This window comes from Bactrocera neohumeralis, chromosome 4 (assembly GCF_024586455.1).
Source record: "Bactrocera neohumeralis isolate Rockhampton chromosome 4, APGP_CSIRO_Bneo_wtdbg2-racon-allhic-juicebox.fasta_v2, whole genome shotgun sequence".
Classification (NCBI taxonomy): Eukaryota; Metazoa; Arthropoda; class Insecta; order Diptera; family Tephritidae; genus Bactrocera; species Bactrocera neohumeralis.
The window spans coordinates 16,059,004-16,085,601 of NC_065921.1; the positions used below are offsets into that span (position 1 = coordinate 16,059,004).

General features: G+C 36.4%; 1 protein-coding gene and 1 long non-coding RNA gene across 4 annotated transcripts in view; one reads left to right on the forward strand and one right to left on the reverse strand.

Moving 5' to 3' along the window:
- LOC126755219 (GTP-binding protein RAD) overlaps window positions 1-26,598 on the reverse strand; it is a 158,700-nt gene that overhangs the window by 49,999 nt on the left and 82,103 nt on the right. For all 3 annotated transcript variants that reach the window (XM_050467623.1, XM_050467624.1, XM_050467622.1), the window contains one exon: window positions 21,319-21,475. In XM_050467623.1, the coding sequence (XP_050323580.1) occupies window positions 21,319-21,475 (157 nt within the window). The remainder of the gene's footprint in view (window positions 1-21,318; window positions 21,476-26,598) is intronic.
- The window catches only part of LOC126755221 (uncharacterized), a 101,487-nt gene that overhangs the window by 33,100 nt on the left and 41,789 nt on the right, over window positions 1-26,598 (forward strand). The gene's annotated exons all lie outside the window — the stretch shown is intronic.

Sequence of the window (26,598 nt, forward strand, 5' to 3'; positions counted from 1 at the left end):
TCCATCAGTACAACGCTAGACCACACACATCTATGATGACTCGGCAAAAACTGGGAGAGCTTTGCTGTGAAGTTTTTATGCATCCGCAATGTACCTCTGACCTTGCACAATCGGACTACCATTAGTTTCGGTCAATGCAGAACTTCCTTAATGGAGTAAAGTTGGCTTCAAGAGAAGCTTGTGAAAATTACTTGTCGCAGTTTTTCGCTTAGAAATCAGAACATTTTTACACTGATGGAATAATGTCTCTAGCGGAAAAATGGCAAAAAGTGGTCGAACAAAATGATGCATATTTGGTTCATTAAAGTTCATTATAAATAAAAAAAAAATAGTTGAAGTTTGTTTAGAAATACGAAAAAACTTTTTCGACCCCCAATATAATAACATTTGATGCTTTATGACAAAATTTTCAAGGCCTATTTGTATAGTAGAAAAGTTTGTATTAGAATATCACTTTTACAGTTGAAAATTTTTCTTGTTTAATACAAAATATCAAAAATTTCCATGTTACTCGTGTATGTGTACTATACATGGGAAAGGAAATATTATTTAGGCTCCCAGAAAAGCTTTCTAAAGTTGAATAATTTTTTTTTGGCAAAAACTGAGCCTTCAGTTGTCGTTTGCGTACAAAAACATCAACTACGGTAATACCCGACAACCTAATATACACATACATATGTGTATGACATTGACAGTTATTATGTTTTTGAAGCGACTTCCAATTTAGTTGTAATTAAAATTGTGTTTCGCCGTCAATTAAGATGTCAAGTTTTTAATGCAGAGCTACGAGAATTGTAGCAAATTGAAATGATTTCTTATTCAATCTTAATAGCATCATTTAATCAACTTATTTGCTGTTTCGACTGTGAGATTGGAGCGTTTACATCATCTTATGTACTCTCTGGGGAGACATTATCAAAGAGGCTTACGAGTATATACGATTACAGAAACCAACAGTATGTTTGTACTAGCATTCTTCGAAATAAATGGAATTGGGTCTAAAAATCTGCGAAATGGCATTTCCTCATACAAATATACACATACCTAAATACATATATACACTCGTACATATGTATATACGCACATACATCTACACCTACACATATACAATTTTATGCATTTCTGCAGTCGTAACTTTAAAGCACTTAAGTCCATCCATCCTGTGGAATTATTAAATAAATTTCTCGAATTAAAAGCGGTAGTCACTTAGGCACAAACACATGCACATGCATGTATGTATATTATGCTGTCTATGAGTATTTCCTACCAACAGCAAGACCGCAGAATTCCTTAAACATGTGTTTGTGTGCTGTTGTGTAATAAAATCTTGCTGGAAGTGCTTAAAATGCTTACCAAAGCGACAGGAATACGCCTGCATGACAAGGCGTGACGAGGCAAGGATACTCGGTGACATCCTGGCGTGGATGATTGCTAGTTGTAAGTCGTATGTAATGACTAGTAGAAGCGTGTGAGCAACTGACATATTTATGTGGAAGTTTTCAACGCAGAACGTGTGAGCATATATGACTGTGAGTGTGTGTGTGTATATTTATATGCTTCTACTTATATTCCTTTATAAATATACCATATGCTCGTATATTTACGCTACATAAATGCCTGGCGAAGACAACAAGTGTAATGGCATTTAAAGTGTATTTACAACAGCACCAATAATGTATTTATTTATTGCCACGCAACAACAAAAACATTTTTTTTTGTTATTTGAAAAGTTAGGTGGAGAGAGTTTTGATGTTAGAGGGAGTAGCACATATGTGGCAGTTGTGTGATGGCGTATGCGTGTTAGAATGACGTGCGTTGCATCCATAAAAATCTACAACCTCAGATGGTAATGGAGATCTTAATGCTCGCTTGCATTAAACATTTCCATTACTTTTTTAATACTAAAGTGTCTAAAATGGCATTAACTTTACTTTGGTGATTGGTAAAGAACTAATTTAATACGGAATTATAAGGAAATTGGAAATCCTTACTCCTAGTGTATCTATTTTAGTGTATGTCATTCATTAAAAGCGTAAATAACAATAATTTTTTACTCATATACTACTATGGGCAAAAAATAGTAAGATTTTGTTCATGACTTTCAAATTCTGTTTAAGCCAATTTCCTCAATAGCCTTTAATGCGGGTAGCAACTCACGCATAATGTCTTCAATTGACTCAAAACGGTTTCCCCGAAGGACTCGTTTGAGTTTGCAGAATAGTCAGAAGTCACAAGGAGCTAAATCAGGCCAATACGGTGGTTGCGACACGATGATGATTGAAAATTTGTCTAAAAACTAACGAAGAATCAATGTAATATGCGACGGCACATTCTCTGGTACAAAAGGCAATAGTTGTCGGCACATAATTTCTGTCTCTTTTTGCGAATAGTTTCGCGCAAATGACGCATAATACTCAAATGGTATTTCTTGTTGACAGTTTGGCCGGTCGGAAGGAATTTGGGGTGCACCACGCCATGATAATCGAAGAAAACTGTCACATAAACTTGATTTTTGACCTGATCTGGTGTGGTTTTTCGGTTTCGGCTCAGTTTTGCCATGATATTCGGCCGATTGAGCGTTTGTTTCCGGGTCGTAAGCATAGATCCAATACTCATTATGACATCCTGGTAGTCAGAAAGCATTGTTTCACAGACGTTAACGCGAACACAATTTTTCGAAAAAGTTGAGTGATTTTGGAACCAATCGTGGTATCACTTTTCTTAGGCTCAAATGATCTTTCAAAATGGTTTTCACTGATCCTTCCGATATTCCGACGATGCCAGTAAGATCTCTGATTGTTAGTCGTCGATTCTCAAGCACCAATTCCTTTATTTTATTGACGAATTGATTATTAGCTGATGCTGATGACCGCCCTGGAAGTGGCTCTTCTTCAACGGGTTCTCGATCCTCTTTGTACCAATCGAAAACACTTGCTTGAGATAAACAATTATCACCGAATGCATTTTCCAACATTCTGTTCGTTTCGACAATAGAAATTTTATTCCGCACACAAAATTTAATGGAACTTTTTCGTTGAACAAAATCCTTCATCGTAAAAACCGCTGAATGCACTTTATGAACTGCAGAAAGACAAGCGTATAATACACCATTGATTATTTTGATGTAACATATGGCAAATATGTCACTGACAGTCATACCAACCTAAAAAAATATTTCGACGAAAGGGTTTTCATGCGAAATTTAAATAAATAGGTCTTACTATTTCTTGCCCTCAGTAGTATGTCGAACTTAATAACAGGTGGGCTGAAAAGTTCGTAGGCTAACATAGAAAACAAGTCTTTTTGATAAAATTAAAACCATTTTTATAATTCATTTGCCTTAAGCCTTAGTTTTTGCGACAAACTCTTCATTGTTGCCAAAGCTATTTCCAGCGGGCATCCTCTTAAGGTCTGAGAACAGGAAATACACACTGCGGGAAAGATCTGGAGAATACGGCAAATGCGGAAGCAATTTGAAGCCTAATTCATGAAATTTCAACATCGTAGTCATTGATTGTGAGCTTGCACGGCATCCAATTTGTACAGAGCTTTCTTATGGTCAAATATTCGAGAATCATATGATGTGCACGTTCAGCTGATATCTTCAGAGTATCTACTCTCCTAACAGCTTCACTTTATGGCCATCCAAAATTATTATATTTTGAGGACTTTTTTGATGTTTTCATCGGTAAAAACCTTTTTTGGGCGTCCAATGCTTTCATTGTCCTAGATGCTCATTTTGCCTCATTCCGGCTTAGTAAATCACTTTTCAACGGTTGAGTTTTTTGCTTCAGAGTCCTAGTCCCTGTTGATTACTCTGAATCTTGATTTCAACAGTATTTTTCCCCAAAAAAGTAATGCTTTATTAACACTTGAGCTTTCTTTTGATCCAATTTTTGTGAAAAGAAAAACACAATTTGCTTCATCCAAAATGCTATATGTCATAAACTAAGAGTTCGACAGCTGTTAAATTTAATGTTCTTTGTAACATGAGAGCTGACTAAAAATTATATGTATTTAATATTAGTAGTACCATCTATGTATCAGTCTATGAACTTTTCAGACCACCTGTTACTTAAAATGTGTGTTTGCAAGGAAACCTTCTTCATTACTTTGTTATGAAAAAATTCTTAGATGAAAGTCATCGTATTTTGGTGGAAGTTTATGGTGAACATGCTCGAGTTGAGCAAACATGCCAAAAGTCGTGATTTTGACTTCGAAGACGCTGTGGTGTGAGTTCGGTCGAAAACAGTGGCTGGGAAGTTTTGCCCATATTTTTGGCAAAACTGGAGCAATTCTGTTTGGGATGGAATCCGCAAATTGCCGGGCAGATGGGAAATACTTTGAATAATGCTATACATCATCAACCAATGCAGATATGAGAATTAGTCCGGTCATTTAAGCTTAAATTAGGTAAGAATCTTGGAATTCGATATACACATTTATATGTCTGTAAATACTTGTATATTGACACCCTAAAGTTGTCTTAAACGAGAACTTACTATAATGACTGGACTAAATAAGTTTTGAGCAAAGAGTAGCTTCAAGGTCTGGCATCTCTCTGCTATAACTTCTCTTGGTACTATGATTTCATACTGAAAATATCGGTAAAGCTGTGAAATGTATTATTGAAATTCCAAGGATTCCATTATGTTAAAAATGGGTAAAATCGGGTTCATACTTTCCTTAGTCTCCAAATATCCAATATAAATATTTTTTGTACATCCGGAGCTTGAGTTTATATTGTATATAGCGATCAAAATGGCCTATGGAGTTGGTGCGGGAATATACTGTCCAGAGTTAGGCATAAGACAACCTTTTAAGTTGCCAGACCACTGCAGCATATTTCAATGCCGCGAAGCTGTTCTCTAATGCACCTGCAGGCGATTCCAGGGTCAACGTCTACATAGACTGGAAAACAGCAATCAAGGCAGTAACCTCGTATCGCATATCGGCCAGAAGTGTCTTGGGAAGCAGGGCAGCTTAATGGAAAGTGTTGCCAGAAGTAAGCAACTTCACTTCTACTGGGCTGGCCACAAAGTCATCGAGGGCAATGAAATAGTTGACGAGATTGCCGAGCATGACTACAGGAAATGTCTAGAGTAGGGCACCACTGAAAAAAACGAGCATCTCTTGTGCCTAACATTGGCAAGATTACGCAGTAAGCATTTGGGATTTTCACTGTATGATACATTTGAGTAGGTATCGACAGTGAGGTCCCAGAGTCTGTTGAAATCGAGTCAAGCGCAGGCATCCTAAAGGTTGACTTCTCCCCTTGGACCTAGCAATTGAACTTCAGCTGGTATCGCAAAAGACCAAAAGTGATCTATGTGTGGCTTATTGGCCTAACAGATTATCCTAACCCAATAAAGCTATACAGCTAATATGCGGGTTTTCATTCCTGACGGTATGCCGCATTTCCAGTTGACTTTAAAAAGTTTTTTTCTGTGATATATTTTTGAGTTAATGCAGCTCGAAAAAAATTAAAAAAAACATAGATAATCATAAATTATAAAAAAAAAATACGGTTTGAAAATTTTTACACGAAAAAAGATATTTTTAGTGTTTCACACTCTTTGACTAAAAGCAAAAAAAGTGACTTCATAAACAGTAATTTGACAATAATAAAAAAAAAATTTGGCAGTGCATTTTTATTCTGCAACGAGTGAACTCATGTGTTATGTATTTGCAACGTGGGGGCTGCAGGTTTGACAACACAACAACAACAGCATTAAAAACTGACTTGTGAATGAGTTTGCTGTTAACATGCAAATAAATAGAGCAATATCGATATTTATGGGTGATAGTTGCTATTTCGACTACACATCCCACACATGCAACCACACATACACACACTGATACCACATACACATACAGAGAAGTATATGACACAACTCGTTTTGCTTTGTCCAACAGAATTTATTTGTTCAAGCGATGATTCAGCGCTGGAAAAAGCCGGCAACCCATTGGCAGTTCAGCGCACGGAAGCTGTTGCTGCAACGGAAATACATACACACACACGTATACCACGATATTTCATACAACAGAGTAGCGCTGTGTAAATAGAGACACTCGCTCGGCTGTTTCTGATGAGGCGCTTGGAGAGTGCCGGTGTCCGAGTTAATTGAATGAAGTGCAGGCGACATATTGAAAAATTATTAATAAAAACATGCCTGACCCATTTTTATGGCTGTCATGCACTCACACACACACACACACACACATGCCATTAACACTCACATGTATTTGTATTCATTCATTTATGCTGCTGCTGGCGCTTGCAGGCTCCCATTTCACCTCCGGTTGGCATAATGAAAGTGTGTTAGTTGGCACTTAACATCACATCCATTTAACCTCAAATATGGCTAATGGCAGTGTCAGCCCACCGGGCGCTTCGAGTTTCACCTTTTCTTTCTATTTTTATTCCATTTATTTGTTTGTGCCGCTTTTTTTTTAGTTTCTCATATAAATTTTTATGTGGTAAATTGAATTGCAGAGAGAATATAATACAACATTGCTGCTGAAATGAAAGCTTATGTGTTGCATACAACAACAACACACATATGTACATGTGTGTGTATGTACAAAGAAAGCGAAAAGTGAAATGAAGCACTTACCCAACCACATTTTACAGCAGTGTGCGCCCACACACAGATAATAACAATAACAATAAAGTAATAAACCTTGTCAATGTGTGAGTTATGTATGTATATTTGCTTTATATAACGTTGCACAGCGGCAAAAGATTATTTAATTGCACAATCAATGGCTGTATTGCCAATGAAAATGCCAACAATAACATTGTGCTTGGTAAACAATAACAAAAATGCCGGAAAATACTGTGTAAATTGTATAATAACGGTATAAAAATACTTCCTTGTGAGAATGAGCCACACAAATAATTGAATTATCCATTGCATACACTATTTTTGTTTCATATGTATGTGTGCGCATGGAATTTATATTTATTGTTGATATATTTATGGATTTTACCTTTGCTTACCTACATGCTCTAGAGATGGCAAAAAAAGTAGCACACATTTGAGAATTTTATGGAATTTAGGAATTAAGATAATATCAAATATTATTTGAAAGTAAAGAAAAATTTCCTGTGAATAAATTTTTGATAATCAAATAACAACAAAATCAAAATAAACAGAAACGTTAACTTCGGCTGCAACGAATTTATAATTCCCTTCAACGATGCTTTCTTTGTAGTAAAAAAGGTGTATTTTATGAAGTGAGCGTTAAGCTGCACACTTGTGTTGCTAAGGCGATCACCCTCAAATTTAAGCAAATTCTCAGAGCTTAGGATTTGAAAGAAAGGCGAAAAGTACGTGAATATGTGAGAATATAAATGCAACCTAACCTCCTATAACTATACATATCGCTTAAATTGGGCAATACAACTGTTTACTGCGGCCGCAATGAAGTGGTCTTTGGCTTCGTTCGCGAAATTCAGGTCTTCGGGGATGAACAATATCTTTCCAACCCTCTTACAACATCTTGATCGGCTGATTAGGGATAGCTTCGCAATGACATATAACCCTGAAATATGGAGATTCGCGATGATCTTTATGCCCTAGGTAGGAAGGAAGGACTATTCACTGGTAAAATTCTTCAGGCCAATTAGTCTAGCTTCCTTTTTACTAAAAAGTATGGAAAAAATCGTGGATCATGAAATAAGGTCGAAGGCGCTGAGAATTACACGCCTGAATGTGAACCAGCAAGCTTACAGAGCAGGCAGATAAACCTGTACTGCTCTGCACCAGCTAATTTCGGAGTTAGAGAGTTCGTTGGAAGGAGGGGAAGTAATGTTGTGCACTTTCTTGGACATCGAAGGTGGTTTTGTCAACACGTCTCTCTCAAAGCATAGCCAGGGCACTAGAGAAAAGCAACGCAGCAGCACACGAATAGCTGAAACCACAGTAGGAGAACCAAGGATTCGTCTCGGCGCTAAAAGAGGCTGCCACAGAATGGAGTGCTATCCCACTTGTTATGGAGTCTTATCGCGGACAGCCTACAGCCTTGTTAACAGACAATAGCATCCGCTGTTAAAGTAAATCCTTTCGGAGCAGCTCCTTTATAGTATGAGGACCCACCGCGATGAAGTTCTCATACCCTACCTTGTTAGTGGATGCTGCGGAGCGGGCGAGCTGATCAGCTAGTTCATTGCCGGCTATACCTTTATCATCGGGCACTTAAATGAGATATACTTGGTTACATTCCGTTAGACTATTTAGCCGTTGTCTACACTCCCGCACCAAAATTGATTTGATCACATAGGCAAAGATTGCTTTAAGTGCCGCTTGACTGTCGCTAAGTAAGGTTCATTGCGATAGTTGCGTTGGAGGTTTATCTCTCCACACCGACTTATGACAAAGACTTTCACTTGAAAAATGCTCGGAAAACTTCTCATAGGTATGGATAGTTTTATGGGTGGTCCTGCGACTCCTGCACCATATCCTTCCTACGTTTTTGAGCCGTCGGAGTACCACTTGATTGTACTATCCCTAAGCAGTAGGAATCATTCCATTCAGCCTTACTGCTAAGGGTAACCTTGAACTTCTTGGTGTAGTATATACTGTCCCTTGAGAGAAGAGACAATGGTATTATTTCACTTCATTCCTTCATCCGCTGGGATGAGATTACCTTATTTTTGCCACACCCTTCTGCAGTTATTTGTGTGTTTAGTTACCTCAGCGATTACTAGGTGAAGTGGTGTGAGTTCAAGCATGATTTCAAGTGCTGCCGTCGAGCATGTGCGAACCCGACATGTAGATGTATGCAAGTCGTTGCTGCTTTAATAGTTGGAGCCCTACCTAAGTCTGCAATGCTTTTGAGGGACTAGCCACCGCACCTGATAAACCTTGGCTTGCAGCCACAGGATTTGGATCCCACTGGATCCCATTTGTTTTACATTGGATACCACTGGAGCTTTAGAAGAATCCAACGCTAGTCTTATCAAGAAGTAAGTAATATCAGAGCAGTTGATATACGGCTACCATAAGGATAGCTATTTTTGTACGAAACTGTTCTCGACAATAGACTTCATGACCAATTCGTAGAGATGATTATGTGTAGGCACATATCCTTGATCTACACCTACCGGCTACACCAATGAGTGTCTTATGCAGAATATAATTAAGATTGGTAGGATCTACAGAACCAATGTTTTTGAAAGCTTCTCGCTGAACTCTTAAGCTACATAGCTAGACTCAACAAATACCCAATAAAAATGGTTTCATGTAGTCAACGAAACACTATTGGTGTGCAAATAATAACATAATAAATATACATGGCATCTTTTCTTTACTCCCCTCCTGATAGTAGGCTTACAGCTGCGGCATCACAACAAAATAGTTTCCTAAATACCATACATAATATGGAAATCCATTCCAAATGTTCACAGAATTTAAAAGACAAATTAATTTGTGAGCACTAAGTTTGAATTAAATGCCCAGCATGCCCACAGCGCAATGAGTGAGTGAGTGACAACGGTTGAAATGTATTGCGCTGACCCTTTTTTCAACTCTCAGCTCAGAGGTGGCAAAGCTTTCAGCACATTTTCGGTTATAATGACTTGAAGAGGGTCCAAGCAAATTGCTGCAAATGAATTCACAAAAACAAAATTTCAAGTTGAAGTGGCAAATATACGTATTGCAATATTTTGCTCGCCTCACAGACAGACATTTACAAATTAGCGGCCATAAAATGCAATTAATTTGGCGCAAGCAATTTGAGCGCGGCAAGCGGTTCTCAACGGCAACGTTTGTACAATATTCTGGGTAAGGAAATTGTTGAAACTGAGGAAAATCGAATGAAGTGGAAGCGAAAGTTGTATAAACGCTTTAGGTCCCAGCAAGAAATTGTTTGAAGGCACCTATACTCACACATAAGCATTTTGGGGTAATTGCAATTTTAATTTCCGTTGTTGTCAGCTAAAGAAAGTACAATCAATATTGACTTCAAAAAGCGCGCAAGAACTCCTCGATTAAGTTATAGTATTTCTATACTCTCTCATACACAATCTGATATCAGCACATACTTTTACATACTAGCTCATATGAGTACATATGTACCTACTGCATATACGTAGGTATCCGTTCGAGCATCATATTAGCCGCCCACCTTCCTGCAATTTAGCTACGCCCAGCCGTTTTGGGAAAATAAATGAAAGTGGAGCTATGCGCGAAGTTTTAATGAGTGCAAAGCGTGCATGTATGTATGTGTGTATAAGTTTGTGTTGCCTGAAAATTCACTGCTATGATTTAAATGAGTATTTTGTTTGAACCATGACCACCTATTTACTACGTCCTCGCTTCAAAGCTAGCAAGCGCTGATTATATTCCCAGAAGAGCATGTGTGGCACACACACAAATTTATACACATATGTATATGTACGCAATGAATACATGCTTTTGATTCTGTTGCTAATGAAATTGAAAGTGAAAAGTTTTGTAATTATATTTTCTGACTGTAGCATACTTCAGGGCGTTAAAGCGCTGATAAACAAAGCAAAAGCGCGTTGCAACTTTTCTAATATGTTTACCTCTTACACTGCGTTGAGGCATTTAATTTGCTATACATAAGTTGAGGTAACTGCTCTTGTTTTCAGGTACGCTTTATCTGTGTCTTTACAACAACAAAATGTGGCAACTTTCGTTTCTGATCATCAACAAAATAGCTTTTATGTTACTGACAGCAATTTCTGAGAAAAAAGCTGGCTCACAAACTTCAGGAAAATAAAGTTAAGCTATTTCGAAATCAAACAAAACCTTTTTTAGCATCATACTATCTGATCAAATATGACCCGGACTGATCCTTTTAAACTGCGCGTTCAACCCAAATCGAGACAATTTTTTCCAGATTGGACAACCATTTTTTTAAATTTGTTTGTCCGACGACTTTTTTTTTAAGTTCGAGTTTGTTCAAAATTTTGTATGGAATCGACAAAAATGTTGCCGAAGTGTTTCGGGGAGTCTACTTTAGCACGAACACAAGCACTTGCGTGCCATAAACCAATCAGTGAATGTTGGAAAGTCAATAAAAGCTTGCTTCATGCGAAACCTCCATCAATCTCTGTTAATAATGATAAAATCGAAAAACTCAAAGAAACTGTGCGTCACGTTGGTAACAATACATGTTGTTGTATCGCAACATTTCATGTATCAATACATTTTGGTTAATTTTTTGGGTATCATCCGCGGCAATGTCGGACTAGCACCAAAAGACTTGCATCCTTTGCAAAAACGACGTCAAGCAGAGGTCTCAAAAAGGTGTGCTTGACAACGCAGGTCCAGATGTAGGTTAATGAATATGACGATAAAACTGTCCAACAATTAAAAAATTTTCGAAAATGAGCTTAACCGCAAATAATAAACTACGATGAAGACACTGAAGGCCATGCCAGCCTAGGCTTATAACAATTATATGAAAAATTGTTTTAAGCATTGGCATGACTTGTATTGAGCCAATAGATTATTCTGAAGCCGATAAGAAAGATCTGTTTAAAAATACGTGAAAATTCAGATTTTTAATTTGATCAGATGGCATAACAAAAAAATTTAGTTTACTTTTTTTATATTTGTAGTTTCTCTAGTCAAATATACGCAAAGTTCTCAAAATGCATTTCTTGCTGCAATCCCTTTTTGAAACCAAAATCATAGATAATATTATTTTCAAAAATTTAAGTTTGGAGGTTAAATTTTCGCTTCGCCGTCATACGTAGGTTGCATTTTCTATTTCGGCATTTGACAACCCTAGTTTTGCATTCTGGCAACTTACAGCCATATAAAAATTTACAATTTTGTTGATATGATTATTCAGAACGTATTGACATACGAGCGCCATTTGTATTGTTTCCAGTCTCTTAAAATGTTCATTTCGTCCAAAAAGTCGAGTTCAATCGCGAACATTGTCCCGCGATTATTTTTTTACAACTTTCAGAGGAGATTTACTCAATAACCGATAATCTTAATTAAATTTTAGCCGATAAAGCTCAATCAAGTACCAGTGCATATAGAGTTTATCAGCGGTATAGTGAAGCCAATCGAAGTCGTAGTTTACACCAAGACGTATTTCGAGAAGATCAAACAAAATTAGTTGTTGTTCCGGAAACTATTGATGCTGTGCGCAAACTGATATTGCAAGATCTTCATGTAAACTATCGTGAGATTGAGACAGTTGAGTTGAGTGGGACAAGCTTACATTCAATATAGCAAGGATATTTGATTGTAAAAACATTTATTTTTCACGGGGATCCCACATAATTCGTCGATCAGTCAATAAAGGTTTGTGTCGATTGGTTGAGAAAAATATTAAAAATACGATAAATCGTAGATTTATACGTATGAGCCCGTAAGTAAACAGCAGTTGACTGTATTTATGTGTCTAGATGAGCTGAATCCAACAAAAGGTACCTCGCACCAAATGGTTGGCTGTTTTTTCGACTAACTGAACATTTTGTAACCATAGCACTGAGTCAACACTGAACAGTAAATTATGAGTGGTATGCAATTATATTGGTGCCACTTGTCTTTCCAGAAATCAGGAAAACCAATCGGAATCGGAAAAATCACCAATTATTCAAGGTTTTTTTTTATTAATGTTATCTGAGACGAGAGACTTTATGGTGTGTTTTCAACAGAGTCATTTTTTGCAATTGGGTCTCCTTTTTCACTATCCGTATTGAAGTCGTTTTATTTGATAACTGTTAATAATTAATTAAATTGACCAGAGTAAGTTCTTAAGCCATAATTTTCCTTGTTATTGAGGTAATTATACACCACTGTTGCCGAACTTACCAAATTCTGAGCAATGGAGCGATTGGTCAAACCCTCACCATTCAAAGCGTCTATAGCTCCTTTCTCATTATCGTTAAATATGCTTTTCCGCGACATTCTCCGATTAGCTAACACAATTTTATAAAATTAATTTAAAACTTTAAATGGCATTGATCGGTATGAGTATCTTTATAGCAATGAAACAAAATATATGTATGATGACCAAATCAATAATTTCAAAACATTAAATGATATCCTGCAATTACAAGAAGTCATAACCTCAAGACTATAGACAACGTGTGTTATAAAAAACTCTTATTCTTAGAGCGCAAAAATTATTTTAAAAAATGTTTACCTGCTATTAGGTACCCATTTCATGAACCATTTGTAGAATGAACATTTTCACAAAAGTTACGAAAATTGCGTAGTCAAATCACATGATTTAGATGAGTAATTCGTAGACTCATTTCTTCATATGCACGCGAATTTTGATCATGGGAGTTTTTAAAGTGTACTGGACATGAAGGTCAAAGATATATGTTCAGCTATTGGGCCAACTAGTTAGGCAGCTATCATTTTGGCACATTATATAACTTCAACTGACATACTATATTTGTATTTATTAAGTATTTCAATCGTTTTGAAAAGACTAAAAAAAATAAAAAAGCCTTTTATGCTTTCGTCAAAAAATTTTAAGATCAGGCTAGCTACATATAAGTTATATATACAAGGTGCGTTCCAAAGTAAACAGGACTTAAAAAAAAACAGAACAAATGGTTTTTTCGGCAAAATAAATTAATTTTATTCAAAATAGTCTCCTTCTGCTTCAATACAGTTTTTTGCACGGTCGAACGAGTGTTTTAACTCGTTGGCCGGTATGGACGCCAGTATGCCGGTGCAAGCCTTTTGCACGGCCTCTACGTCTGCCTAACGCTTTCCTTTCATGGGAAAATGCATTTTCCCGAAAAGGAAGAAGTCGCACGGTGCTATATCAGATGAATACGGGGAGTGGTTAATGGTTAAAATGTGATTTTTGTCAAAAAATCTCTTTAATGATGTTCTTCGAGTGTTGGATCCTGAGCAATTTTTGGTCGTCAGTCAATTTGTGCGGAACAAATCGTGCACACACCTTTCGTAAGCCCAAATGTTCGGTCAAAATGCGATAAATCGATGTTTTTGATGAATTCACGCACAGTTTCGATGGAATTTCCGGTGATCACGGATTTTGATTGGCACACATGTTGATCGTCATTTATGTCCTCACGAACACTTTGAAAACGTTGAAACCACTCCTGCACTCTGCTATGGGATAGGCAATCATCGCCTTAAACTTGTTTCATCAATTGAAACGTTTCGGTGAAAGTTTTACCAATTTTAAAACAAAATTTAATATTGGCTCTTTTTTCGAAGCTCATTTTTGCACCGATAACACAAACATACTGACACTTAAAGCGCAATAACTTCACTTAATTCAATGAAATGTCATGAAATTCTCACTGGACAATCGATAAAGATAGCAAATTATAACACACTACTTGATATGTAGATGGCCCCACCAGGGGGCACTAGATTCCAAAAGTCCTGTTTACTTTGGAACGTACCTTGTATAGAATTGGTAGATAAATCAATTTTATTTGAAGAAAAATTAACACATTTACTTATATATAATTCACAATATATATCGACCGATATTTATTCTACTTTTTCTAGCGTTCTGCTGCTGTTTCTTCATGACAATAATTTGACATCCGCTATTTAAAGTCATGCACGTGCATGAGTAATAAAAATGTCATAATGTGTCAATTCACCAACCGTTATAACTTCGTAATGCACTCACATTTCTACATAAATCACCAATTCTTAACATTTGTGCGCTACTTGCGTATTTTTACAGCCAAGTTCAATGCCCTGCCACAATAATTAGGTCAATAAATGTGATATTTTACGTCAATATGTCAGTGGCCCGCTGTTGACTCGGTCATTACCACTCGGCGATTTAGTTTCACTCTACGCTCACTGTTTACAAACCACTTAGTCCATTTGATATACGCCGCGAGTCAACAATTTTTATGCTCATGCTGTGTTACATAATTCTATTTTTGTTGTTTTTTTCATTTGCTTCCATTTTTTCTTTTGCAAATTTGCTGTACGCTGTTGTTATTGGCTACACCAATGAAGAAAAGAAAAAGAACAAATTTGCTGCTATAGTTGTAGTAAAGTCCCATGAAGAAATTCTCCGGCAATTGCGCTCGTGTATTGACTCAACTGGATTTGAGTTAATGGAGTTTATTATTAAAGGTCCGTTTGTCCAATGTTTTAAATATTTTGCGCTTAAAGGAACTTGTTTTTGTAATATCTAAATAAATAATCATTTTCATGTTCAACATGAACTCTTGTCGTAAATTTTTGTAAGAAATAGCAGAAATATTTGCAATTTCTCTTTAGAAAAATTTAAAAAAATTAAATTTCTGGTTTTTCCACTTATAAAACAGTTTGTTCGACCCTTCAAACCTACTCCAGTTGAGTACCTTTGAAATTTAATTTTATTAAGTTGTAGTCCAGAGGTCGGTCCGTTGTGAAATGACAGGCTAATTAGTAATTTATACAAGTGATCTCCTGCTGTCGCTGAAGTTTTTAATCGCTGCAGTTAGTTAAGTTCAACAAGCAGCCGTTTAATTGCTATGCTGGCACAGTGGGTTGAGTTTGAATATGCGAAAGTTAAAAATATAAATTAGCTTCAAGCTTTCTGGAAGACAACTTCGAACTAAAATAAGGTTTTACCAATAATGAGGGTATATATAGAGTTACGTTTCAAATATTATATATATATATATATATATATATCATTAAGGAACGTCATGTGTAGTTTCAAAATATTGAAAAGGAGGGCGTGGCTCGCCCCTTAAATGGCCTATTGTTGAAAAAGTCGATGAAATTATGGAAAAGATTGACCAGGACCGTCACATAAGCAGCCATGACAACGCTAAGCAACTTAACATTCATTATCAAATAGTTTTGAACCATTTAAAAAACTTAATGGATCGAATTTACATCTGCGATTCTTTGCTGAAACGAAATGAAATCGAACCATTTCTGAAGCGAATGGTAACAGGAGACGAAAAGTGGAAATCATCCACTATGAGCTGCTCCAGCCTGGTCGAACGATTGATTCTACATTTTACTGTCAACAACTGATGAGATTGAAGCAAATACGACAATAATGTGCGAAAAAGATCGTAGTCCAAGCGTGGTGAAGCTCAGCAAATGGTCGCAAAGCCAGGTCAATGCAGAACTTCCTTAAAGAAATAGAAGTCTTACATTGCTAGAATAATGTCTTTTGCGGAAATATGACAAAAAGTGGTCGATCAAAATGGCACATATTTGGTTTATTAAGTTCATTATAAATATTTAAATAAAAGTTGAATTTTGATTAGAAATACGAAAAGACTTTTTCGACTACCCAATATATCGAGATACAACTTTGCACAAATAGTGTTTTTAAGATATGCTAGCTCAAGTCTAAAACTTGTCGAAGTTGGACTATAACTTTTTAAGACCCTCCATATACCGAAAGTGTAGAACACAGTGCCTATGGCTGACTTTTTATCGCAAATATCGCTCAATGTGTGTGATATATTTCAAAAATCCGGAGAGAATCTTTTCCTGACAGCGCAATGTCTGAATATCAAAAATGGGTTGAATCGGATCAATATTTCCCTTTGTGCCCTAATAACTGAAATAAAGTTTTTCGAACTTCCGGCTGACTTTATACCCTATATAACGACCAATAAGTGAGTTATCTTTACAAAATTGAGTGAGAATGTTTGTCTAATAACGTTGCATCTTTGGGCCTAAAAAGGTTAAAATCTGGAAAAAACTTGCACTAGCCCCCATATATGTAACTAACATCAGGATTTTCAAACATCTGTTTCCCCTTATTTCCTATAAAGCCTTTGTCATGTCTACTTGCAGCCTTACAGCCCCCAGACAAAAGAATTACATTTGCCTTCTTAATTTAAATATTTGCTTGCTCTCCAAGCACTTACGACCCACTGTGCACCGCTGCCTTTTAATATAAAACCAACTAATGAAGATTGTTGCGAGCAAGCACATGCTGCGCTCAACATAAATTGGCATCTTGGCGCCAGACGTTCCACCTTCACCCCCGCCCGCCCCGTTTACGGCAAATGCTTAAGTTGTTTTGGCATATCGACAGCGAATGTCATAATCTCGAGTGACTTGTTGATACAACACTGTTTGCAAGCGCATAATTTAACAGCAAATTACAAGCATGAGCATGCGCTGGCAAGCGTGTAGGTGTAGCAATATACTCCGCGTTGAAGCAGTTGCCGGAAAATTTAATGCTGCGTTGGCAAATAAAAATTTTACTAAACGCGCTTTGTAATGAGAGGATAAAGTGGCGCGCGTTGCGACTTCACGCCAATGACTTGTAAGCGATAAGCTTTAAAGGCGGTGGTAAAAGTGCAGTTACTTGCTTTTGAGCGCCTTTTTGTTGCAGTGTTTTGTAAAATAAATTGCAACTTAAACTTTACAGCTCAGCTCACGTACTCAATTTGTGCTTGTCGCTCATTCGCTTGTCGAGCTGCACGGCGTATACGTAACATTTGGCTGGAAGCAAGTATTTTAGTGTTTGTTGTAGTTGGTGGCGTATGCTCTATTTTATGCGATTAAAGTGTTAGCAATTTATGTTAAATCAATATTTAATCAGTCAACTTGCAAATGAGCAAACGAACGCGTGGAGGTAGACAAGCGCGCCAGACTTAAAAGGCGCTCTTTTTCAAGGTTTCCTTCGCGATTGTTGCAACAACCTTTTCGCCATTTTTAAAGCTACTTAACTAATGAGGCAGCGAACAGCGCGCTTTTAACCCGCTAGACTGCTCTAAACTTTCGGTAGTACCGTTGGATCGTAACGGCCGTCTTACAAAGACACGAACTTTAAGCAGACTTCGCGCTGCTCTGCTTGAAACTCAGCCATTAATATGTGAGTAAAATGTTGCAGTTAATTAAGGATGGAAAGTTTTGCAATTAACTTCAAAAGTAAGTGCAAAGAAATGAAAGTAAAGTAAAAGCAGAAAATGATCGGCTTTGGCGCTTAGTTCAGTTGAGGTTAGTTACTTGCTAAATGCAGCGGAATTGAAGCCTACTTGAAAATAAGTGCAAGCAGCTACGAATGAATGAGTTTAAATATTAACTTTGTGAGATTTTGTGTCAACTATAACAGTAAGTTTTAATGCTTATTTTCCGGCGTTGTTTTTTGGGATTTAGCTGCTAATATATTTATAAGAATCTGTCGCTTGGGCGTGATGATGAGTTTTATTACACTTTCTGAGTAAAGAATTTTGCGAAAAACCCAAGTTTTTGGTTCAATAAGGTGGAAGGTGGATTTTTTTTTAGAGAACAGAGGCAAAAACGACTGGTTCATGTAATTTTAAACTTCAATAATTTTCAAAATCTTTCTTGTGCAGTAAAATTTATTCAAGAAAAATTGTTGAAATTTAGAATTAGAATAGTTTTCACATTCAGCGTTTTCTTTGGGTCTGGTCTTCAGTATTTTTTTTTGTTCTAGACTACCGACAATGGAGAAGTAACGGATGAGACTTGTACTTTAAGATGGCAACGAAAAATTGGATTATTTCTAAAGAAGTATGTTTCCTCTTTAACGAATACAAAGTTTTCAGCACGCCTGGTATTTTCATGTTATGTTTAACAAAATGGGTACATTTCGTGCGAAAATAGTCTCTCTCTTAATAGACATATATATTACTTTCGAGTTTAAAAATCAGAAAAAATAGCCATTTGCTTACTCTGTTCGGGTATACGGGGCTATTTAGAGTATTTTAGCTAATAACAGTTTTGCATGGAAGCCAGATAGGACTATAAATATACTACTCTCGGCAAACACTAGTATAACTTTTTAATTTAAATTTCGCGCGAAAACCCATTCATCAAAATATTTTTCTTCTAAGTCGGTAGGATTGTCATCAAGGTAAATTTTGTCCATTTCATTGTCTTCAAAGCAATCCCCTCTAGCTGCAATACACTTATGCCAACGAATTTTCCAGTCATCATAGCACTTGGAAAAATTCTCCGTCATGATGGCCATCAGAGCCTTCTTCGATTCAGCTTTTATATCCTCAATTGAGTCAAAACGGTGTCCTCGGAGTGGTCATGTGAATTTGCTGAATAACCAGAAGTTACACCAAGGTAAATCCGGCGAATGCAAAAATCAAAGTTATGTTGACAGTTTTCTTCCATAAATGAGGTGTGGTGCGCTAGGAATTCCTTCCGATCGGTCAAACTGTGAACAAGGAATACTATTTGAGTGTTATGCGTCATTTACGCGAAACTATTCGTAAAAGAGAGAAGAAAACAAAGCTGTGAACTAGTTGATGCGCCTATTAATCATAACTTTGCTCATCCGCTTTCTGCGCCTTCTTCTAAAGACTCTGGTCTTAAGGTGAACTATCAAAATGTATTGGATATTTGGGTCTAAATAAAATGTTATTCGCAATTTTTCTCCACAATTGGATTTTAATATAATCGTTATTATTGAAACCTGGTTTAATTAAAGTTACTATTATAGTGATAATTTCCACTCAAATTTCTATTATGTCTTCCGTAAGGATGTAGATCACGAAAAAACTTGCTATCTTAGAGGTGGTGGTGTTCTCTTAGCAGTTCATCGCAAATTTCGTCTTCATTTAATAATGCTTGACAATGATAGTTTTATTCTTGACTAACTATGTATTTGTATCAATAACGATCTGTTCATTGTAGTTTCATACATCGCTCCTAATTGTCCTCTAGTTTTGTATAAGATGTACGGAAATATGTAATATTTCCTCACTGATTTTAAATAAGGTGTAACAGCATAATATTTGTGTTATGGGTGACTTCAATCTAAGCAATATTGTCTGGTCCGTCTGGTCCTAAAGCGCTGCCCATATTCCCTCCAATTCTTCGGCTTCTCATGAGTTATTTCTCATTGATAGCCTGCTTAGTCTCAATCTTCTTAATCAAATTAACTCAGATTCGAATAGTTTTGATCGATTTCTTGACTTAGTATTTCTCAGCGATAATTTAAACTTTAGGTTCCTTGATGGATTCTCTCCCATCACTCCAGCTACCATTCAACATTCTCCGTTAGCGTTCAAGATTGATGCTTATCTTTTCGCTTCTGTCAAACCTATTGACGGACTTGGTTTTAATTTTGGATTTTGTGATTTCTGCTCGTTGAGTTTTAATGGAATGATTTACTGATACTGCTAATAGTTTTTCCATTTTTAAGAAATCTATTCAAGAATTTTGTCGTTATAATATCCCGGTTAAAGATATACAACTATATAAGCTGCCATGGTATACTAAGGACCTCAAACGCTTGAAAAAACAACTATTAATTCTACAGAAAATTCTCTTGAACTAAATTTAATGTCTCCCCCATGATTATGTACCGTCGCATACTGCAATCGCTGCGTACACTGAAGGCTATTCCGCAAATTGAAAAAACGTTGGCGTAAGTGTATTGAAGCCAAGCGGAATTACTTTGAGCTGGACGACATAGATTTTGAAAAATTAAGAATTTTAAAAATACTTGTATGAACAAAGTCTTACTATTTTTGGTTCATACAAGTAGGTATATTGATGTTGGATATTTGGAGTTTTATTTTGAAAGTTAATATCTTCGGTAGGAAGTACTACTTATAATATGATACATAAATATAATTTTATTGTTTTCAGAGCTCGGTGCCACCTGAAGAGATATTTCAATTTGGTCACTAAGCTATTTCGCTTAAGTCGTTTTTATGGAGTAAAAAATCGGTCAAAAATATAAAAACATAGTCGAGCTCAGCTCCAACTAGTGGCAAGCTTTAAAGTTTGTAAGAAAAATAATTTTTATGTGTTACATAAATGTATTTTTATGCATGATTTAGATGTTTTAAAAAGCGAAATTTTCAAATTTTTACAATTCCAAAAGCATTATTTCAAAATAAATAATTTTAAAAATTCGGTTTTCAAACTAATTTGGCTTTATTAGCCTTACAAATAACGAAAGTGACTTAACTAGATCGCTACTTAATATTTTCTTATAAAGTAAATGCAAGTTAATCGCAATTTTTATTACAAAATTTCCAAGTTCAAAGTTCTACAGAAATACTGCGGCAAGCTTTCGCTTACGGTTGCCTTGCTCACTAAACATTTCAGTTGCTTTGCGCAAAGTTGCTAATAACCTCAATGACTGAAAGTAATTTTCGCAGTTTAGTAGCTATGGAAATTAGTTTGCCGGATGTTTTCGCACACCGGTGGATGAAAAACCTGGCATTGCTATTTGTTTAATAAAACACTTTGTGGCATTTACGCAGCGCTAATGCCAGCTAATCCAAGCAAATTCCAGCCGTCGGCATGCGAACGGCATAACTACACCTGCAAACACACATACATACAACCATACGCACACTTGCCTCGACTTATATCGTACACCTGTTCAAGAAGTGCCGTTGTGGCGTGCACTTACCATGCTGTTGTGGTCTTCGTTGCGATAATTTGCGTCTTTGCGGCGGCGTTTCCGTTTCGCTGAGACGCGGCTCGCTCGTGCAGTAGGAACGTGCATTCTCCAGATTATATTGCTGTTGTTGCTGCTGTTGGGCCTGTGCTTGCGCGCGTCGCCGTACCTGCAGGTGTGAGAAGAACAGTTGTGAGTATGTGTGAAATATGCTTTGTGGCAAGCAGCAAAATAAGTAGAGAAATTTGTGAGAAAAATAGCTGAAACAAGGTTACAAGTTCAGGGAAAACTCGAAAGTTGATTTCCTTATTGCTTAAAGTGCTACATCTATTTAGTAGACGCCGCCAATAACTACCGCTATGCATATAAACTCGCCAATAGCTATAGTGCGTTGGATTATTTTGTTTTTGCAAAGTGTTGGTGTTGTTGTAAGCTAAAACTTTTAGTCGAGGCACAAAGTTTTTCTAGCGCTCTTTGAAAGTTATTGCGTTGCCATTTTCTTGTTTCTTTTTTTTTTGTTTTTGTTGTGTGGCATGCAACGCTTGCCTGCCGCTGTGCTAAGTGAGTGTATATGCTTTTGCGCAACACTTGTTGCATGAACTGTGTGGCAAACAATGTTTTCAAGTGTTTGTGCTTGCAGTCTCCTTAGCACTGTTTTTGTTGTTGTGTCAAGTTTTTGTTTTGGTTGTCATGTCATGCTTTGTTTTTGTTATTGTACAAGGTTTTTGTGTCAAATTTGTTATTGTTGTTGTGTCAGGTTTTGTTTTTGTTGTTGTGTCATGTTTTGTTTTTGTTGCTGTCTGGAGGGGTTTTTGTTGTTTTGGCAAGTTTGTTGTTATTGTTGTTTCAAGTTTTGTTGTTTTTGTTGTTGTTGTTTTATGCTGGATTTTGTTTTTGTTGTTGTGCCAGTTTTTGTGTTTGTTCTTTTTTTAATGCACTGTTGTGCATAACCAGTGCTTCGGTAGTCCATGGCGTATACGCAACATGCAATTAAATTAAAATAGTTTTACCACAAAACGTTTTTTCGCTTCATTGGTCGGCTAAATAATAGCGTAAAAGGCATATATATATTCCATACCATATATTGGTATATGTATGTTGGTAGGCTTATCGCTTTGCGTTTTTTCTCCATTTTATGTAATAGACTTAGTAGCCGGCAATTGAATTGAAGCACATGTGGTCTGCTATAAATTTAATGAAATTGTTTTAAAGTTGATTAAGTTATCAGAAAATATTTTTGTTTCTTTAAAAAATAATACTTTTATAATTTGAAGTGAAAATTTTGAACGCATGGTCTGCATAAAATGGATAATGCAATTATATTGAGTAGTCGACAAAGTCGATTAGAAATACGAAAAGACTTTTTCGATTACCAATTTTTTATCTCGAAATTTACATATTTTTAACTACTTTTCATTTCTACAAAATTAAGAAAATATTAGACTGCCTTTTGAATAAGTGACTCAAAATTTAACGTAACTGAACTTTATTCTATAAAAAGTGTCTATGAATTTACGCATTATCTGAAAGCATTTGTCACATATTGGGCCTACTATTGGGTCCATAGCTGTACTTGTATTCGTGCGGTTTGCCATGATATTTTCATTATGATACTTCGGTATTATGCCATTGCTCCAATATTCGGAATATATTTTGGAAAGCTACTGCCTTTGTGCGTTTTTTCACCACATAACTTTTTTATAAAGCGTAAAAGACAGTAAGTTTGTCGAGCATTGTGTCTGAAAAAGTAGTTTTGCGTGGAACTTTTTATTTTTATTACAACTTAAATATACTTGTAAGAAGCTAATACAAAAAAAAAAAAAAATTGTTGAAATTTTAAGCTAAAAATGCTTTAGCTGAGCGAAGGCATCAAAAAACAATTTAAAAGTTTTAAGAGAATTTGATGAGGAACTGCAGAATGAATTGAATCAAGCAGCCAATTCCAAACGTTCAAAAAGCGGAAGGTACGTTGACGATTTTTCATGTTAAAAATGCTACTACAAAAAGAAGTCGTTTTGCATGACTTTGTTACTGGTGATGAAAAATGGAGTCATTAGTACAATTCTAACTAAAAACATATATGAACCTGTCGAGCCAGCCAAATCAATGGCAAACCGAGTATTCATTACCTCAAGGTAACGCTCTGTATTTATGGGAAACAGTGGGACGTGATGTATTATGAGTTTCTAAAACTGGGAGAAATCATTAATGGGGTTCACTACTGACAAAAACTTGAAGCCAGCGATTGTCGAAAAACGTCCGAAATTTACGACTTGACACGAGGTAATAATTTTCCGTAGGGACAACGCGAGACCTAAAAAATTATTTGGGACTTTTTTTATATTTCCATATTTGAGCCGTCACGAACTGTGGCCACGGCGGGTTTGAAGGCCAGGACGGTTTGATACGTGTTTGTGTGGGATTAGTTCGAACCTTGATTGCTAACAACTGGATCGTCTAAAGGTAGACAATGGTCCAGAAGCGGCCAGCTTTGACCTTTTGGAGAGTAGTTGTGTTCCATCTAAGACGACGCCTAGCCAAACAAATCGATAAAGATTCGCCAGAAGCACCGAGAGTTTGGTTGGGAGCATTGTCCTTATAATACGAACCTGGCAAGAAATTACTACTCCCTTTTCTTGTCTATGGCAAATGGTTTTACTGCTGAAAAATTCGCATTAAGAAGAGAAGTTTGTGGAACTCGATTTTCTTAGTGTTTTGTCAATAGACACGAGGGTTACCTTGAGAGTGACATTATGAAGTTACCTTAAAATGGCAACACTTTATCGAACAAAACGTTGCACCATTTTTGAGCCTTCAATTTAATGCAAACTTCGTATTTTTTAACATTATTTTGTACTACTATTTCTATAAACAATATTGACTTTGGCTAAAAAAAAGTTATGCGTCTATTTCTAGGCAATATTTTGAAAAAAAAAACGTTCAAGTGAAATTTTAGCGGAGACACACATAGAAACATATTATAAGAGAATAGAGACATAAAATTGTTATTAAACTTATTGATTAAGGTCTTTTATGAGTTAGTAGTAAGTATGATCAGAAAAAGTAACCGAACAATATTTTTTTTTGTAAAATTTGTAAATTTTTTCGGCGTCAACGTCATCGTATCGTTGTCAACTATCAAACTTAAACTGGTAATTTAGTGAAGACACACACCTTTAACTCGGACGATAACTCATAACAGCAGCTGAAGTCGTGAAATAGCCGAAAAATATTTTTTATGTAAAATTCTTCAATTTTTGATCGCATCGTCTATTCCCTTTCTTCAACTCTAAAAGTTAAAGTGACATTTTAGCAAAGACAAGCACCTTTAAATCGGATGATATCTTATAACAGCAGCTGGGGTCATGAAGTACAAAAAAACATTTTTTCTATAAAATTTTTCAATGTTTGATCGTATCTTCGATCAACGTTAACGTCATCATTTCGTCGTGAACCATAAAAGTAAAACTGGTATTTTAGCGAAGACAAGTACCTTTAAATCGACGATATCTCTTAACAGCAGGTAGAGTCATGAAATAATGATTAGGCTTAGTGGGAAAGGAACTTAATTAAGTACACAATGTTCAAATAAACAAGTTTGAAAAAATTATCCGAAAAGTACTTTTATAAAATTTTAATAAAGTTCTCCAACTATTTTTCCTTACTTAAAAATCAGCTTTATAAATTGGTGTAACGAAAGGAAAAAATAATTCAGCACCGCTTTACAGAGGAAAGATGAGGAAATTTTACCGTCTTCTAATACTAGAATTGCTCGAAGCTATAAAATTATTCCATACGCTCACCTGCCCATATTTCTTAAACCCAAAAAGACTTTCAATTAACTTGCAAATTCTGAGATTTAGACAAACAAATCAAATCAAAACAATTGTATGTGACACATATGCCCTGCGGACTAAAACATCTTATCCTTAAATATTTCATTTTAAATCGAAAATCCTTTCACCTAAATTGAACAGTTTTTCAGCACGAAATTGTTCAAACACAACACCAACAACGATCACCGATGCAGAAGCAAAAACAAATAACATAAGCTCCTCAATCCCACAAACAATATACGCGTAATCCCCATGCATAGTTGTGGTTGACTGCGCATTTTCCCTAACGCTCTCGCCATTTTACCGTGCCCTTCACCCCGCACGCCCGCTCGCCAAGGTAACTCAAGCAAATTAATTTGTATGCAACACACAAAACCAGACATTCGATTCGTTGCCGAAGCGTGCACGTTACGCGTCGGTTTACCGCTTCATTTGCCGCTGACGAAATGTCACACGCACACACCTGCCACAACAACACGACACGACATGAACGAGTGGCAGTCGAGGTGAAGTTCTTGGAAAGCTGAAAACAAAGCGAGAAAAAACTTGAAACGCCGCGCGGCAAAACTTCGTAAGTGATGTATTGCTCTAAACAGGTGTGCGGGGGAGTTAGGGGGGTTGTAAAGCGTGTGTGTTTGTGCCGGAAGTTGTGGCACAGTTTGTGTGTGGCTGCACTGTGTTGCCTTCGAAGTTTATGTGTTGCTGGTTCCGTAATAAAGCTGTGACATCAATCGCTCTATTTTTTTTGCGCTCTTCGGCAACTCTTTAATACCAATCACTCAGCTGTCGTTGTCGACATTTATTTTGCACTGATTTTTATCACATTCATTTCATTTCGTGCCATTTGTGCACTTTTGCTTTTAGCTTTTGATCTGCTTGTTTTATATTTATTGGTAAACTTTGTTTTTGTCGACTTTGATGACAGATTTGATTTCGATTTGTACTTAGCCAACATGTAAGGAGGCAATGAGGATCTCAAATTTTTTGAAAGACTTTAAACAGGTTGAATTTTTTTTAGATTTTAAGGTTATTGGACAAACTCAAATAGGTCGAAATTAGAAATGTCTTAAAGCCGCTTCGCTGTTCCTAAGAGTCGTAGATACTATGTCAAAATTAAGAATAGAGAGTTGAAAGAGTAAGAGCGGTATATTTGTATTAAGGATAATAAAGAATTGGATTAGAACTACTTTTATTGACTGTAGAGTGGAATGAACGAACTTTATTATACAGTTTTACGTCTACAAAGCGAACAGAATGTGACTGGATGCAGTGGTGGCTGCTCTTAAGACAATAGTAAACCTTTGCTTCGATGTGTAGGAAAGTGAGCATTCAACCTAACAACAGAAAGTTAACCAAGGAATGCCTATTTCACTATCAATATCATAAAGCTACTTAATTATCGGACTTCTTCGGGTGCCTGGCCATAGCGAAATCGTTGAAACTGCAAGTTGAAGAA